The 14,559-nt window shown below is 40.8% G+C and overlaps 1 protein-coding gene across 1 annotated transcript in view; it reads left to right on the top strand.

The window, feature by feature from the left end:
* Nucleotides 1-2,403: 2,403 nt before the first annotated feature.
* The window catches only part of FHIP1A (FHF complex subunit HOOK interacting protein 1A), a 49,425-nt gene continuing 37,269 nt past the window's right edge, over nt 2,404-14,559 (top strand). Inside the window, exons 1-2 of the mRNA XM_077815366.1 lie at nt 2,404-2,508; nt 4,250-4,876. Coding sequence (XP_077671492.1) covers nt 2,404-2,508; nt 4,250-4,876 — 732 coding nt within the window. The remainder of the gene's footprint in view (nt 2,509-4,249; nt 4,877-14,559) is intronic.

Genomic DNA, 14,559 nt, shown 5'->3' on the forward strand with positions numbered 1-14,559 from the left:
ACAGAGTTCCTGTGAGATTTAAAGTTATTTAAACCAGATTTTTCCAGCTGGTGACTAATTTATGTGCTCTTCATTTTTTGGGTGTCTGATTTGATACACTGGAATCTGATCTGCAGAAGTGATGAACACTAACTGGTGCAACTGAAGAACAAGGGAGCTGTGCTTGAACATACAGAGTGTTCTAAATGCTAAGTACTCAAAACAACCCGCATCTGGTCCTAGGCATCTCAAATTAAGTGCCCACGATTAGTGGCCTTAATATTTCTGTGCCTCAGCTGCCCATCTGTAAACTGCCTCTCACCAGGTTATCATGAAAATAAATTTGTTTGTGAAGCATGATATTCTAGAGGTGAGTCCACGAGGAAATGAATATTCTCTCTTCAATGCAGGGTTTGAATAGTATGCAGTAAATAAGGTATAGGGTCACGCTTTGAACAATAAGGATATAACAAAATGTTCAATAGCTGTTCATTATGTGAGCACCGACCATCCTGTGCGCTAAATGAGGCAGGCGCTTTGCAGAAAAAATATTATGTGATCATGTAACGAAAGACTGTACCATAATGCATAGGCACAAGAAGGCTGGAATTAAAGTTGCACAGGCTTACCTTCATTCTTGCATTTCCCAACTTGAGTGCTTGACTTTGCAACTTTCAAGATTTTTTAGCAGTATTTTTGTGTGTAATTTCCTAGGTTGTAAACTTTGTAAACTCCTGGAATTTTGTACTTACAATTGAGAGAGAAACTTTGTTATATGGCAGGTCTCAGATCACAAATTCTGCTTCCACTACAGAGTTCCATGAATGTAGGTAGAGCACAATAAGGGAGACGTCTACCATGGAGAGGAGAATTTTGATCTTACAAGAAATATACTAAAGAATACCTAATGTATTGTTAAAGGCCTCTGGATTGTGCAACAATTGTATTCTTTAAAACCAAAAGAGATTCAGCCAAGACAACAGTCTTACAATGTGGTTTTATTAAGACAAGAGAATTTCCTGTTTTTATTTATTTTTGTATATATTATATAGTGTGTGTGTGTGTGTGTTCTACCTGTATTCATGAAACTCTACAGGGACAGTAGAATTTGATTCAATATCTGCCTCATAGTTGACAGAGAAGTGTTATCATAAGTTTACAAAGCTCTAGGATGTCTAGAGTTGGAACAGGGATTGAAGAGAAAAATAATGTTTCAGACAGAACATCTCTATAAATAATCATGTTTAACTCCATATTCTCTGTTCTGACCTACTGTTCACAATATAATCTCACCTGTATGCATTTGTTCTCTGTTCCTACCTTCTTACAGGGATTTTCAGTTGTGATACAGGAGAGAGTTAAATTAAATGTCCAGATTTTTTTTGTGTGAAATTGAAAGCCCAGCTGGTTTGCCTGTTCTCCCCCACCCCCAAGAAAAAAAATAGATGCAGAGGGGAAATGTGGAATTATGTGGTTGTCCAAGACCTTGGTGCTTGGGGGAACAGTATGTTCTCATAAGCCTCTCATAAATATCTGGGAGATGTCTGTCTTTCTGTTTCATTTTGACTCTACCCTGAAGGTGTATCACTGCTCTGATGCTGTGATATACAAGTAGTAAATAATGCATGAAAAGAAAAATCCAGTGTTTGGTCTCTATCTTATTCTCAAAGTCCTCTGAGCTAATATGATACTTTAATTTATGTGACTTTGGATAACACAAGTTCTTTTCTTCTCTTCAATACTTTTATGTTCCATGTTTATGGTGTGTTTAACATTGTATCAATGAATCCTGTTATTTGTATGCAGTGTTCTACAGAGCTTTCTAAATGTACACCATTTACCTTTATTAATCAAAAAGGTCAAGTGTTCGAAAGAATGATTGTTTGTAAGGAAAAGATTATCTTAAAAAGCCCCAGAAATAACCTATAGCTTGTTTAGATGTATAGCTTGCAGAATGTTGTTAGTTACTAAGCAATACTGTACAGAGAGGAGGATGTCAGAAAGCATGTGCACACACTGACACAAAAAGTAAATGTCCATGTATACCAGATTCGAATACCCTTATTCATGTTGAATATATCACCTTACTCCACACACAATTTCACTGACTTCAACGGGGCTATTTGAGGAGTAAGGTACTACTCATTGTGACTAAAGGTATGGGAATCTAGCCTGAAGCAATTTGCTTACAAAGCATTCCACTCAGATCGAAGTCTCAAGGAAATGTATGTCAGTGTTTAACTAAGTCCTGCTTTGTCCTGCAATACAATCTGATGTGTTTTGTCATTTTTACAGATTTCTGTGAGCTGCAGAGTCAATAAAGAAATGTCCATCCTACAGTGATGCTTGCACCTCATTGACTTGACTACAGAGTTTTCAACAGAAATTGAATATGGCCTAGTAGGATTGACCTTTGGAGAATTTATGATGTCCTCCGGTATTAGTAGAAGCAAGAACCGGCAGGCTGTGAACCTGCAGGGAGTTGACCCAGAAACATGCATGATAGTGTTTAAAACGCACTGGGGACAGGTAATATAATTCAGTAATACTTGATAGTTTTATTGATTTGAAGTAGGTTGCGTTCATAGGAATCCACTCAAAGCAAAGACTGGTATGGTAACATTGCACTTTCCAGAAACAAGCCCCTATTTCACAGAGTTTATTGGCTAACATTAAAACATGTTTAATAATATTATAACTCAATTTTTGAACTACAGTAGAACCTTGCTAATCCACACTGAGATAGACCTCAAATTTGCAGCAAAGAGAGAGATAATGTTGCCTAATGATCTGGTACTGGAATTGAGAGACCTAGATTCTGTTTCCAGCTCTCCCAATGACTCACTGGGGTATTACGCAGGTCACTTACCTTCTCTGTGCCATTGTTTCCCTATCTGTGTAATGGGGGGAATAATGCTTAATCGCCTTTTGTGCAATGTGCTTTTAGATCTAAGGGTGAAAAGCTCTTCTGGTATTAATAATTGACTACAGATTTTCAGGTTGCATGGTGTAATTTACATATTACTGGCTTCTTCTCCTGCCGGGTGCTTTTTCAAAAAGCTGTTGTTTGTATTGTGCTGAAAAGGAAGCTGACCTAGGGTCTTTATTGTTCCTGAAACTCTGTTGTAGGGTTTGAAGAGCCACCTGGTGGCTGATCTTGTGATGACCACTAAAGCCCAGATCCTCAAAGTTATTTAGGCACCTAACTCTCATTGAAACCAGTAGAGGCTTGAAATCAATGGGAGTCAAGTTCCTTTGAGGATCTTAGTGCCACTGAGATGTTAAGCTACCATCATTTTAGGAGAGCTGTCAGTAACCTGTGTTGCTGTCATATGGACTGATGTGTTGCAGGAGAATCTGTAGTGATCAGCAAATTTCTGATGCCTGAGAACAATGGACCATTAGTGAGGATCTGCACTGGCATCCTGTAGTGAGGAAACTCTAATTTAAACATCTTGTAGTATTCAGCCTAGTCAAGGGAGCAAACTGAGGTGGCCTCTGCTCTGTTCTGTGTGGGAGAACAGCTCACCTCAGCTCTGCTGTCTCCCCTTGAGGAGGGAGAGAAGGCAGAAAGGGCGAGGAAGTGGTATTGTGATTTAGCCTAAAGAGCAGGGTGGAGCAGTTGCATTTATTACTTGTTCCCAATGTTGGGCTGATTACTGCAAGAGTGTGCAGGAAGCAGTTGCCACTCTGTTCTCACTTAGCACCTTGTGTGATCATATCTTATCTGAGCACCTTCTACCACTAGAAAATAGAATGCTCAAGGCCTTGCAGAGTCTGACCATTAAATTAATAAGGGTGGTATTTTCACCCATTCCTAATTACCTTACTACATCCAAATTTTAACAAATCATGCATACCTTACTGAGGGCAATATTTTGATAACCTTTGCTCACACTGAATAGTACCTTGCATAGGCCCATTGACTTCAGGCTTCTGTTGCACAGAGTTTGTCTGACACTGAAAGAAACTTGCCTAAGACAATAGTATATCTCCGATTTGAAGTACAGTAGAACCTATCTAATCCACACTTTAATAAATCCCAAATTTGCAGCAATGGGGCTACTTGTGCAGTAAGGGACTGGTCAGTGTGAGTAAAGATGTCGCAGTTTAGTCCAGAATGTGTGACAAGTGTGAAGTTTTAAAGATTGATTTTTCAGCGTGCAAAAAGTTTGAAGCATGAAAAGTAAAAGACGTGATCTCTTTTTATTCAACTATATATTTTTAAACATGTACACTGGGATGATAAATGTGCATTTGGTTTGTTTAGGTTGTAAAAATCCTAGAGAAGCATGACCCTTTGAAAAATACTCAGGCGAAATATGGGGCAATTCCACCAGATGAGGCCAGCACTGTGCAGAATTATGTGGAGCATATGCTTTTCTTATTAATTGAGGAGCAAGCAAAAGATGCTGCAATGGGGCCTATCCTTGAGTTTGTAGTCACAGAGAACATAATGGAAAAACTCTTCCTTTGGAGCTTGAGGCGGGAGTTCAACGATGAGACAAAAATTGAGCAGCTGAAGATATATGAGATGCTGGTTACTCAGTCCCATCAGCCTGTGCTGCACCACAAGCCCATCTTGAAGCCTTTGATGATGTTGCTGAGCTCTTGCTCAGGAACGGCCACACCAGCTGTGGAGTTGGAGCTGGTCATCCTGCTGAACCAACTCTGCTCTATCCTAGCCAAAGATCCTTCCATTCTGGAACTGTTTTTCCACACCAGCGAGGACCAAGGAGCTGCCAACTTTCTCATTTTTTCCCTTTTGATTCCCTTCATCCATCGGGAAGGAACAATAGGTCAGCAGGCTCGTGATGCTCTGCTCTTCATAATGTCCCTGTCAGCTGAGAACAACGTTGTTGCAAATCACATAGTAGAAAACACCTACTTTTGTCCTGTAAGTTGTTGGGTTTTGGGGTGTTTTTTTTTTTACCATAAATTTACTTTCTCTCTGTAACTTTTCACTTTTTTGCTTTTTTCTTCCACTATCCTTTTTAGGAAAGATGAATTCATTTTACTTATTCCATAATTCTAAACTATAAGGCTGGAAACCATCCTAGTCCTGTAGAAATTACAGATGCTATAGGGATGGGAGAGGAGAGAGGGGTTGGCTGGCAAGGGAAACAGTTTTCACCATTAACCACCATCTTGTTGAACAGAGGCTTCCTTTATCAAATTTGGCAGTAGGGGGCCCTGTTCTGAGACTTTTAAACCAGTATTTATGTTCAGCTTTAGAACTTGTTAGAAATCTAACTTTACAATTTAAACAATAATAAACCTATTACTTTAAAGAGACAACCAATCAACCCTCCCACAGCAGAATAGCTGTTTGCTAAGCAAATGTTAAACAAGGGTGCAAAGATGGATTTTTCTTGTTTCACTGCTTCTTTGCTTGCCTCCAAGTAAAATAAGAAATTGGGGCCTGAGATGAAATTATAGCTGCTACATATGGTATTTGGGAAAGAGGGCCAAAACAGAGCTATATAGACCACCTGAAAAAAATCACCTTTTTCTGGTTTGGTATTTAATTCTTATTTACATACTATGTGGTTTGTGTTTTAGTCTGGCAATAAAAGACGAGGCACATTTTAAATGGGAAAAGAAAATCTTGTCTAGTTAGCATAGAACTGGGATTTAGCAATATTTGTTCTGGCTTTGTCAGTCACCTCTGCCACAGGCTTTCTATGTGACCTTGGGCAAGTTAACATTTTTGTCTCAGATCCCCTATGTACAATATGTCAATATAATGGTATCTGGAGTATTGAGGCTTATTTTATACATTTACAAAGCACTTGTTGATTCTTGAATGTCTATACATATAAAATGATGGGGTCTGAATTAGCTGTTACCACTCAAGAAAGAGACCTTGGAGTCACTGTGGATAGTTCTCTGAAAACATCCACTCAATGTGCAGAGGCAATCAAAAAAGCGAACAGAATGTTGGGCACCATTAAGAAAGGGATAGATAATAAGACCGAAAATGTCATATTGCTTCTATATACTTCCATGGTACGCCCACATCTTGAATACTGTGTGCACATGTGGTCGCCCCTTCTCAAAAAAGGGATTGGAATTAGAAAAGGTTCAGAAAAGGGCAACAAAAATGAATATGGAATGGCTGCCATATGAGGAGAGATTAATAAGACTGGGACTATTCAGCTTGGAAAAGAGATGACTAAGGGGGGGATATGATAGATGTCTGTTAAATCAAGATTGGTGTGGAGAAAGTAAATAAGGAAGTGTTATATACTCCCTCTCATAACACAAGAACTAGGGGTCACCAAATGAAATTAATAGGCAGCAGGTTTAAAACAAACAAAAGGAAGTATTTCTTCACATAATGCACAGTTAATCTGTGGAACTCTTTGCCAGAGGATGTTGTGAAGGCCAAGACTATAGCAGGGTTCAAAAAAGAACTAGATAAATTCATGGAGGATAGGTCCATGAATGGCTATTAGCCAGGATGGGCAGGGATAGTGTCCCTAGCCTCTATTTGCCAGAAAATGGGAATGGGCCACTTGATGATTACCTATTCTGTTCATTCCCTCTGGGGCATTTGGCATAGGCCACTGTCGAAAGACTGGATACAGAGTTAGATGGACCTTTGGTCTGACCCAGTATGGCCTTTCTTATGTGTATAGAAGTCCAAAGTATTTTTATTCAGGATATTTTTCATTGATTACTGCTTTGCCCAGCTCCGAATCGGAGAACGGTCTGCACAACCAGAGATTATGGCCATCAGTCAGAAGCTATAAATGCAGATTTTGATTAAAAATATTGTGTCAATAACTATTTAAATTATAAATATCTTTCTCCATGTGATTTCTCCCTCCCCCCATTAATTGCTAATAAATCCTGCACTGTGGCAGCTTTCCCTGCCCCCATGGAGACAACCCTCCACAGAGCATCGGAAGGGTATGTGGGTAGGAGATTGTGTCTAGGACTCAAGTTGTCTATCACTTTCACTGCTGACCCAGTGCATGCTTGCTGGCAACATCACACATGTAAACTGCTCCAGTTCAGAGAAGCAGTAAACGGTCCATGGAGCACTCCTGCAGTGAAAGAGATGTCTCCTGTGCCAGACATGCAGGAGGCAATGCATTGGCATCACACTCACAGCTTCCCCATGTGCCAGCTGCCTCAGGCAAAGGCAGGCATTGGGACTGTTGATAAAAACAAAAATGACCACAAAACCTCCTTCTCTTCCTACATGAATATTCCCACATTTAGACGCAAATCCTGAATACAGCAGCTAGCCTGAATAGACAGGTTGGGACAAGGACAAGATGTCTTCCTCCCCAGCCAATGGCAGAGTTGCTCACTGGAGGCTAGTTCTTCCTAATGGCCCTTTTTTGATCAACCTTTCAACTCCATCCTGCAATCTCCTTGGTGAGGTAGTGTGGAGCAGGGCTCAGACCAAGCCTGAATTTGGTAGCAGCCTAAAAACAGGTTTCTGTCTAACTTTTGATGATTCACTTTTACAATTCTGAACTCCATACCCATACATGGCAAATAATGAAGCAGTCTCTTGCAGCGAGAGGCTCTGTTTGACCTAATTTAAATAGATACTACTAAAGAATACATGAGCTTGGTTTTTCAATTGTCCTTCAGATAAATACCATTATTGAATCTACGCAATAACTTCCATAATTACATTTGCCAATTAATTTTTAAAAAAAAGTCTTTAGTATAAAAAGATAAAAGCCAACTATCTTAACCTACGAACAGCGGGGAACTGTGATTGACAAAAAACTTTCTTAATTAAAATGATTGTCAGAGTGTGTTAGAATCAGATTTTCTGAACAGTAATGAGACTAGTCCAACTCTGTAATAAATTCTAATGCAATCTTACGGTTTATGCTTCTTGTTTCCCCTGGCAGGAATTTGCCTGCCAGTACTAAGTCTTTTTTTATGTTGATCTTAACAGAATCCAGGGCCAAATTTTGCTCTGGAACAACTCCATAGGCATGAGTGGTGTCACTCTAGATCAGAGGTCCCCAAACCATGGGGCATGCCCCCCCCTAGAGGGCTGTGGAGGAATGTTTGGGAGGGTACATCCGGGCCCTCTCTGCTCCAGTCCTGCCCCCAGCCATGTCCCCATCCCCAGCCTTGGCACAGCTCTGTTCCCAGTCCCACCCTCAGCCTCGGCTGTAGGCCGTGGCTCCATTCCCGGGCCGGGATCAAGGTGGGGGGAGAGACTGTGAGAAGAGCAGCACCTAACTGCAGGCCTGACCAAAGCCCCAGTTTATGGAGAGGGGTGAACAAGGGTAAGGGGGTTGCGACCCTCAAACATTGGCGGACCGCTGCTCTAGATTCTGAGATCAAACTTGGCCCCAGTTCCCTTCTGCTTGGGTACATACAATAGAAAGCTTAAAAGACTTCCTTCCTGCTATTTCCTAAGAGAAGTGACACAAGCTACTTTGATTTACTCCACTTAAAACTAGACTGGACAAAGTGTTCAAGCTTAGATTATAGGGTAGAGGGATGGATTGCATGAGCCATGGCATGGTCTACTCTTCTGAGCATAGGACTAGGAGACGAGCTCCTGAGCTTCATTCCCAGCTCTTATATAGACTTCCTCTATATCTTCAGATGAATAATTTGATTTATTTGCCTCAGTTTCCTTCTCTGTGAGTTGAACTTACCACCTACTTCCCGAGATGTAGTGAGAAGTAACGTTTCTAGAGGGTTTTCTGTTGTAAAAGTTCACAAATACTGAATATTTGCTAGTAGTTACAAATACATCCATTATGTATTGGCTTTGAGAGTGCCCACAGTTTGTGGGAGGCCCACAATGAACACACAAGATATATAGACTATCACCAAATAACTCTCAACCTTGTCATAATCAATCATTGTCTTATGGGCATGACAGAAGATGTGAGTCATCAGAGGGGATTGATGTATAGAGAGTGGCCTTGAGGACCACCTCATAAGGGCATTACAGCCATAGTTAACAGCATGGAAGAAACCCTGGATATGCTTGTTGGAGAAACAGATAGTGTGTTGGCACTGGTGCAGCATTGTTGGAGTGAAGGGAAAGGGGAGATGTAGAAAGAGACAAAGGAAGTCTTTCCTATCTCTGTTTTTCTATGATCTTAGCATTTATGGTTCTGTCTCTACTGATTAAAAACAGAAAAAAAAATACAAAAATCCATGAAATAACCCACCAAAAGTACCTTATTTTATGTGCCCAGTTACAGAAATTAAGAAGTTCTTGCTTTTAATATTTGACATTTATCACTTTATTTTTTTCTGAATTACTTAGTGCCAAGCTTGTACATATAGCTATTAATTCCTAGCAATTGCTCTGTTTAGACCTTAGCCACATGGTAAAAATCCTCAAACTGTTTTGGCTAAATAAACTGCAGAAACTGCTTCCAACATAGATTCTGCTTTTGAGAACCTTATTTAAGTAATTCCATGATGAGTTGTTTGTGAACCAAGTAAAAATGTTGTATTGCATAACAACAACTTTTTTAAACATTTTTTTTTCACAGCTTCCTGAATTCTATCTTGCCTGATAGAGTGAAAAGTATGTAAGGAATAACCTTCTCTAAGGTGTGGGGTGGTTGTGAGTTTATCACTCCTTTTTTGTGTGTAGTGAGGCATGAAGTTGAAAGTCAGTTTTGTCTAGTTCCAGGAAGTGAATTTGTCTCTTAATAAGAAAAGGAGTACTTGTGGCACCTTAGAGACTAACCAATTTATTTGAGCATAAGCTTTCATGAGCTACAGCTCACTTCATCGGATGCATACTGTGGAAACTGCAGAAGACATTATATACACAGAGACCATGAAACAATACCTCCTCCCACCCCACTCTCCTGCTGGTAATAGCTTATCTAAAGTGATCATTCTCCTTCCAATGTGTATGATAATCAAGTTGGGCCATTTCCAGCACAAATCCAGGTTTTCTCACCCTCCGCCCCCCCCCACAAACTCACTCTCCTGCTGGTAATAGCCCATCCAAAGTGACCACTCTCTTTACAATGTGTACAATAAAAAGAAAAGGAGTACTTGTGGCACCTTAGAGACTAACCAATTTATTTGAGCATGAGCTTTCGTGAGCTACAGCTCACTTCATCAGATGCATACCGGCTGTTACTCTGAAATGTGTACAATGTGTCACACAGGAGAGTGAGTTTGTGTGTGTGTGGGGGGGGGGGGGGGGAGGGTGAGAAAACCTGGATTTGTGCTGGAAATGGCCCAACTTGATTATCATACACATTGGAAGGAGAGTGATCACTTTAGATAAGCTATTACCAGCAGGAGAGTGGGGTGGGAGGAGGTATTGTTTCATGGTCTCTGTGTATATAATGTCTTCTGCAGTTTCCACAGTATGCATCCGATGAAGTGAGCTGTAGCTCACGAAAGCTTATGCTCAAATAAATTGGTTAGTCTCTAAGGTGCCACAAGTACTCCTTTTCTTTTTGCGAATACAGACTAACACGGCTGTTACTCTGAAACTTGTCTCTTAATGAGAACTGTGGATAGTACTCAGCACCTCAGAACCAGGCCACTTATATTTAGGGGCCTAAATATGGATTTATGAATACAATGGATGGATGGTTGAATAAATGGCAGATCTAAAACCAAATTCCTGTTGACTAATCCAGTGCAATGCACAAGTAATGCAAAGCATCTAATGAAGATACTTGTTCCTGCCCAGAGTTGTCTGTAATTCTGATATGTGAATGTAAGGCATTTGTCCTATGCAGAAGTAATTTTACAGGCCAGTTAATTCCTTTCTAATCTGCCCCATCCCCTGCCTTCCTTCGCTTCCCTCTCTCTGCTGGAAAAAACAAAACAAAAAAACACCTCTCTGTTAGGGGGCTTATACCTTCACCCACTTACTTCCCTGGTCCTTCTCGCATGAACAGAGAGCAACAATACCCGAAGTCCAAAGGTGCAAACTATTCGATGTTTATTGGGGTGAACTTCCAGCAAGCATGATTCCAGTTTCCTTCCTTAGTGTCCCCCTTCCCAGCTCTGACACCACAGAGCCTTACACCTGTGTCCCTGTTCCCATTCCTGCCCTTAGCCAAACATGATTCCTATTTCCTTACCCCCATTCCCTGTTCCCATTTCCCCCTTTAACAAAACATGATTCCAATTCCCCCACCCCCATTCCCTGTTCCCATTTCCCCTTTTAGCAAAACATGATTCCAATTTCCTTACCCCCATTCCCTGTTCCCATTCCCCCCCACACACCCACTTCCTGATTGACTGCAGACTATATAGTAAAACTTGAGTTCTGCTTAGCTATACCTTAACCAATCATTTTCCTGAAATTTAACGAACCAATCCTAACATATTGTAACATGATTATATAACCAATTATATCCCACCACCTTAATTAGTTTACACCCAGCAAAGTTAATTATACAGCAGACAGAAACAATCACAGAACCAGACAGAGATTATACAGACAAACAATAGCAAAGTGGGAACTATAATGACAAAACAATACAGAAGTGAGGATTTCACATCCCAGCTATTGATAAGTGAGTTCTTGCCAGACAGGATGCTATCAAACTAAGTTTCCTTTTACATTTTCTAGATACTTCCTTTTCTCTGGAGGCAATAGGCATTATCAGGACAGGATTGTATTCCTAACAGCCCAATAGCACCTTCTTTCAATGTGACTAGTTTGGAATGTGAGGATGTGACTGGTTGCTTCCGTTTATGGCTGCCTCTGTTGCTTAGCCAAAGGCCTTAGCATAAGAACAGGGCCTCAGACTGTCACAGTAAGAGAAGGCCCTTACACCGGCAGACAGTGATTTTGATTCTTTCTTTTATATCTCTATAACTAGCCAAGTGATAAGAATACATCTAAATTCTTAGAATACAGGCTTTTACAGACAGGCCTGAATATCTATATCCTAACACTCTCCCAAAATTCTTCTTAGAAATAACAATATATTTTCCCCAAAACTATATTATGGTATGAACAATGCAATGTCGTCTTCTCATTTTCTTATCCAGAATCTGAACCTGTGATCACTTAATATACATCTACACAGTTTTTGTTTGTTTTTGTTTTTTTAAAGGGGTGGGAGAGGCAGTGAGTTTCAGAGCCCAGATCAGTTGAATTGGGCTCATGCTACAGGGCTAAAAATAGCAGTGTAGATGTTCAGGGTTTGACTGGAGCCTAGGCCCTGAGACCCAGCAATGAGGGATTCAGAGTAACAGCCGATGAAGTGAGCTGTAGCTCACGAAAGCTCATGCTCATGCTCAAATAAATTGGTTAGTCTCTAAGGTGCCACAAGTACTCCTTTTCTTTTAGCAATGAGGGAAAGTCCCAGAGCCCGGGCTTCATCCTGAACGGGAAAGCCTGTACTGATATTTTTAGCCCTGTAGCATGAGCCTGAGTCAGTTGACCTAGGCTCTGAGACTTGCTGCCGCATGAGTTTTTTTGTTTGTTTTTGTTGTGTAGATGTGCCCTTAGTGTCAAAGGCTAAATAGATACAATTTTGTGTCTTCCTGAGTGCATAGTATTGAAGCCGTGTTCAGTGACCTTCTGGAGGAGAGGCAGAAAATAAACACCTAAAACTAACCCTGTCCTTTAGAAGGCTGCTGAGTCTCACTTGCCACAAGGGCTTCACAGAGGTTTTTCGGGTGCCCGAGGCAATATGTGAAAATGAGCCCCTCCCACCCCGCCCCCACACCCCTCCAAAATAGTTACCGTGTTTGAAAGAGTTTAAGATGAAAGAGTTTAAGAAGAGCTGAGAGGTCTTGGGGAGTTAGAGGGAACCCTGACCTGTTGAGTCACTGCTTTCCCTGTGGTGACAGGGGGGCTCTGCCCTGTGTGTGCCTGGCAGGGGGTGTTCCCACTTTCACATTTCTCTGTCTTCTGGCCCCGCTACCAGCAGGAGTGGCATTCCTGACCCTTCTTCTACCTCAAGGCTCTCGGCCTGGTGGATTCTCTTGGGCCTGGTGCAACATTTCCAGTGGTAGCAGTGGTGGGATCTGAGGCAGGCAATTTGCTCACTGAACTGTCAGTGGCAGGTGGACTATCAATTGCCTCTACTTAAACTAGTTCACAATGCCACTTGATCATGTTTGGCCACTCTGTCATTTTGGGAGCTCTGTCAAATGGGGGCTCTGGTCAAGCTGTCCCTTTTAGGCCCCCCCCACCCCCTTTTAACTTGTTTTTAAGTCATCCTGGTACTGAAGTATGTGATCATAAAAATAACTTGAGCTGTTGCTATAACTACTCATACTCCAGCTTCTTAGTCTACATCCTGACATAAAACAAAAGAAACAGTGCAGCTCAGCAAATCTAAGCATTACTTTTTCCACAGTATTTTTATATCTGGCTTAATTATGCCAGTCTACAGAAATCTGTCTTCAAAGTTAGGTGGTTTAGGAATGGAGAGCATTCAGGGATACTACCTTTGCCCTTTAGGGTGAGCTACCAGTTGTAATAGATTTAATTAATGCATCCTCAGGACTGAAATCCCCATAAAATTAACTTTTGGGTCTCTGTTCTCTATTGTCACAAGCATTCATTTTGTAATAGATAAACCACTTGCTTTGGAGCAGGGCTCTCACCCTCTCACATTATAGGGGTCAAGTGGGTGTTTGTGGAGAGTAGGGATATTCTTGCCAAGAATCTGCTGCATGAAAGCTGAAAAGATCCCCTTGGGCTTTGGTCCTAATGACCACATTAAAGTGAGGCTCATTTTAAAAAGTAGCACAGAAACTGTACAAAATCATGAGAAAGAGGGAAAGATGGAGCTGTGGACAAGATAATGGCTGAGAACACTGTGGTTTGGTAACTTCTTATAAAATCTGTGACTTGAAACTGCTCATGACTTTAAGAAAATACAGTAACACTTTAACAGGTTTGTAATGGTGTATTTTATATTTATGGTCATAAAACTACAGTGTTATACTTTACATATAGAAGATGCTGTGCAAGTATCTTTACTCATTAACATTAGCAACAATGCCCATAATTTCTCCAAAGAGTCTTTTCCCCTCCTCCACTTCTCCCCAGTGGTAAACAGAACCTATAACTATTAGGAGTGACCATTTTCCTTCCTATATCTGGCACCATGAGTTCCAAAGCCTAAGAACAAAAGGCGCCAGATGTGTGATGCCTGAATGAAGTTGTGCTTGTTGCAGATGGGATGATCCTATTTCCTATAATTCATAATGGAACTGCTCTGTATAGTCACCTATAACCATAAAATGATAGCCCTCAATGATTCCCTCGATATTCATAGTTATGGAGTTCTGAAGACAGTGACTGGTGTTTTTCTGATGTTTCACCAGATGGTAGAGAACATTTAGAGACTGGTACTAGACTGGAGAAAGGTGAAAGCAGGAAGGAACAGATGTAAAATGATCTTCTGAACATAAAGAAAACAGTGGTGGTTTTCCAGTTAAAACAGATTACAATCATTAGGCAGCCTTTGTCTTGGGCAGTTTTTCCTAAGTGGCAGCTTTTAAAAGGAGAGGAATTTCAGCTGAAATGAATTTTAAAAACTGATGATTTTCTGTAGCATCACTTAAACATTCATTTCCCCCCCTTTTCTGTCATTCCCCTAAGTGTTACTGAAACTAGTAAGAAGA

This window comes from Eretmochelys imbricata, chromosome 4 (genome assembly GCF_965152235.1).
Source record: "Eretmochelys imbricata isolate rEreImb1 chromosome 4, rEreImb1.hap1, whole genome shotgun sequence".
Lineage (NCBI taxonomy): Eukaryota > Metazoa > Chordata > Testudines > Cheloniidae > Eretmochelys > Eretmochelys imbricata.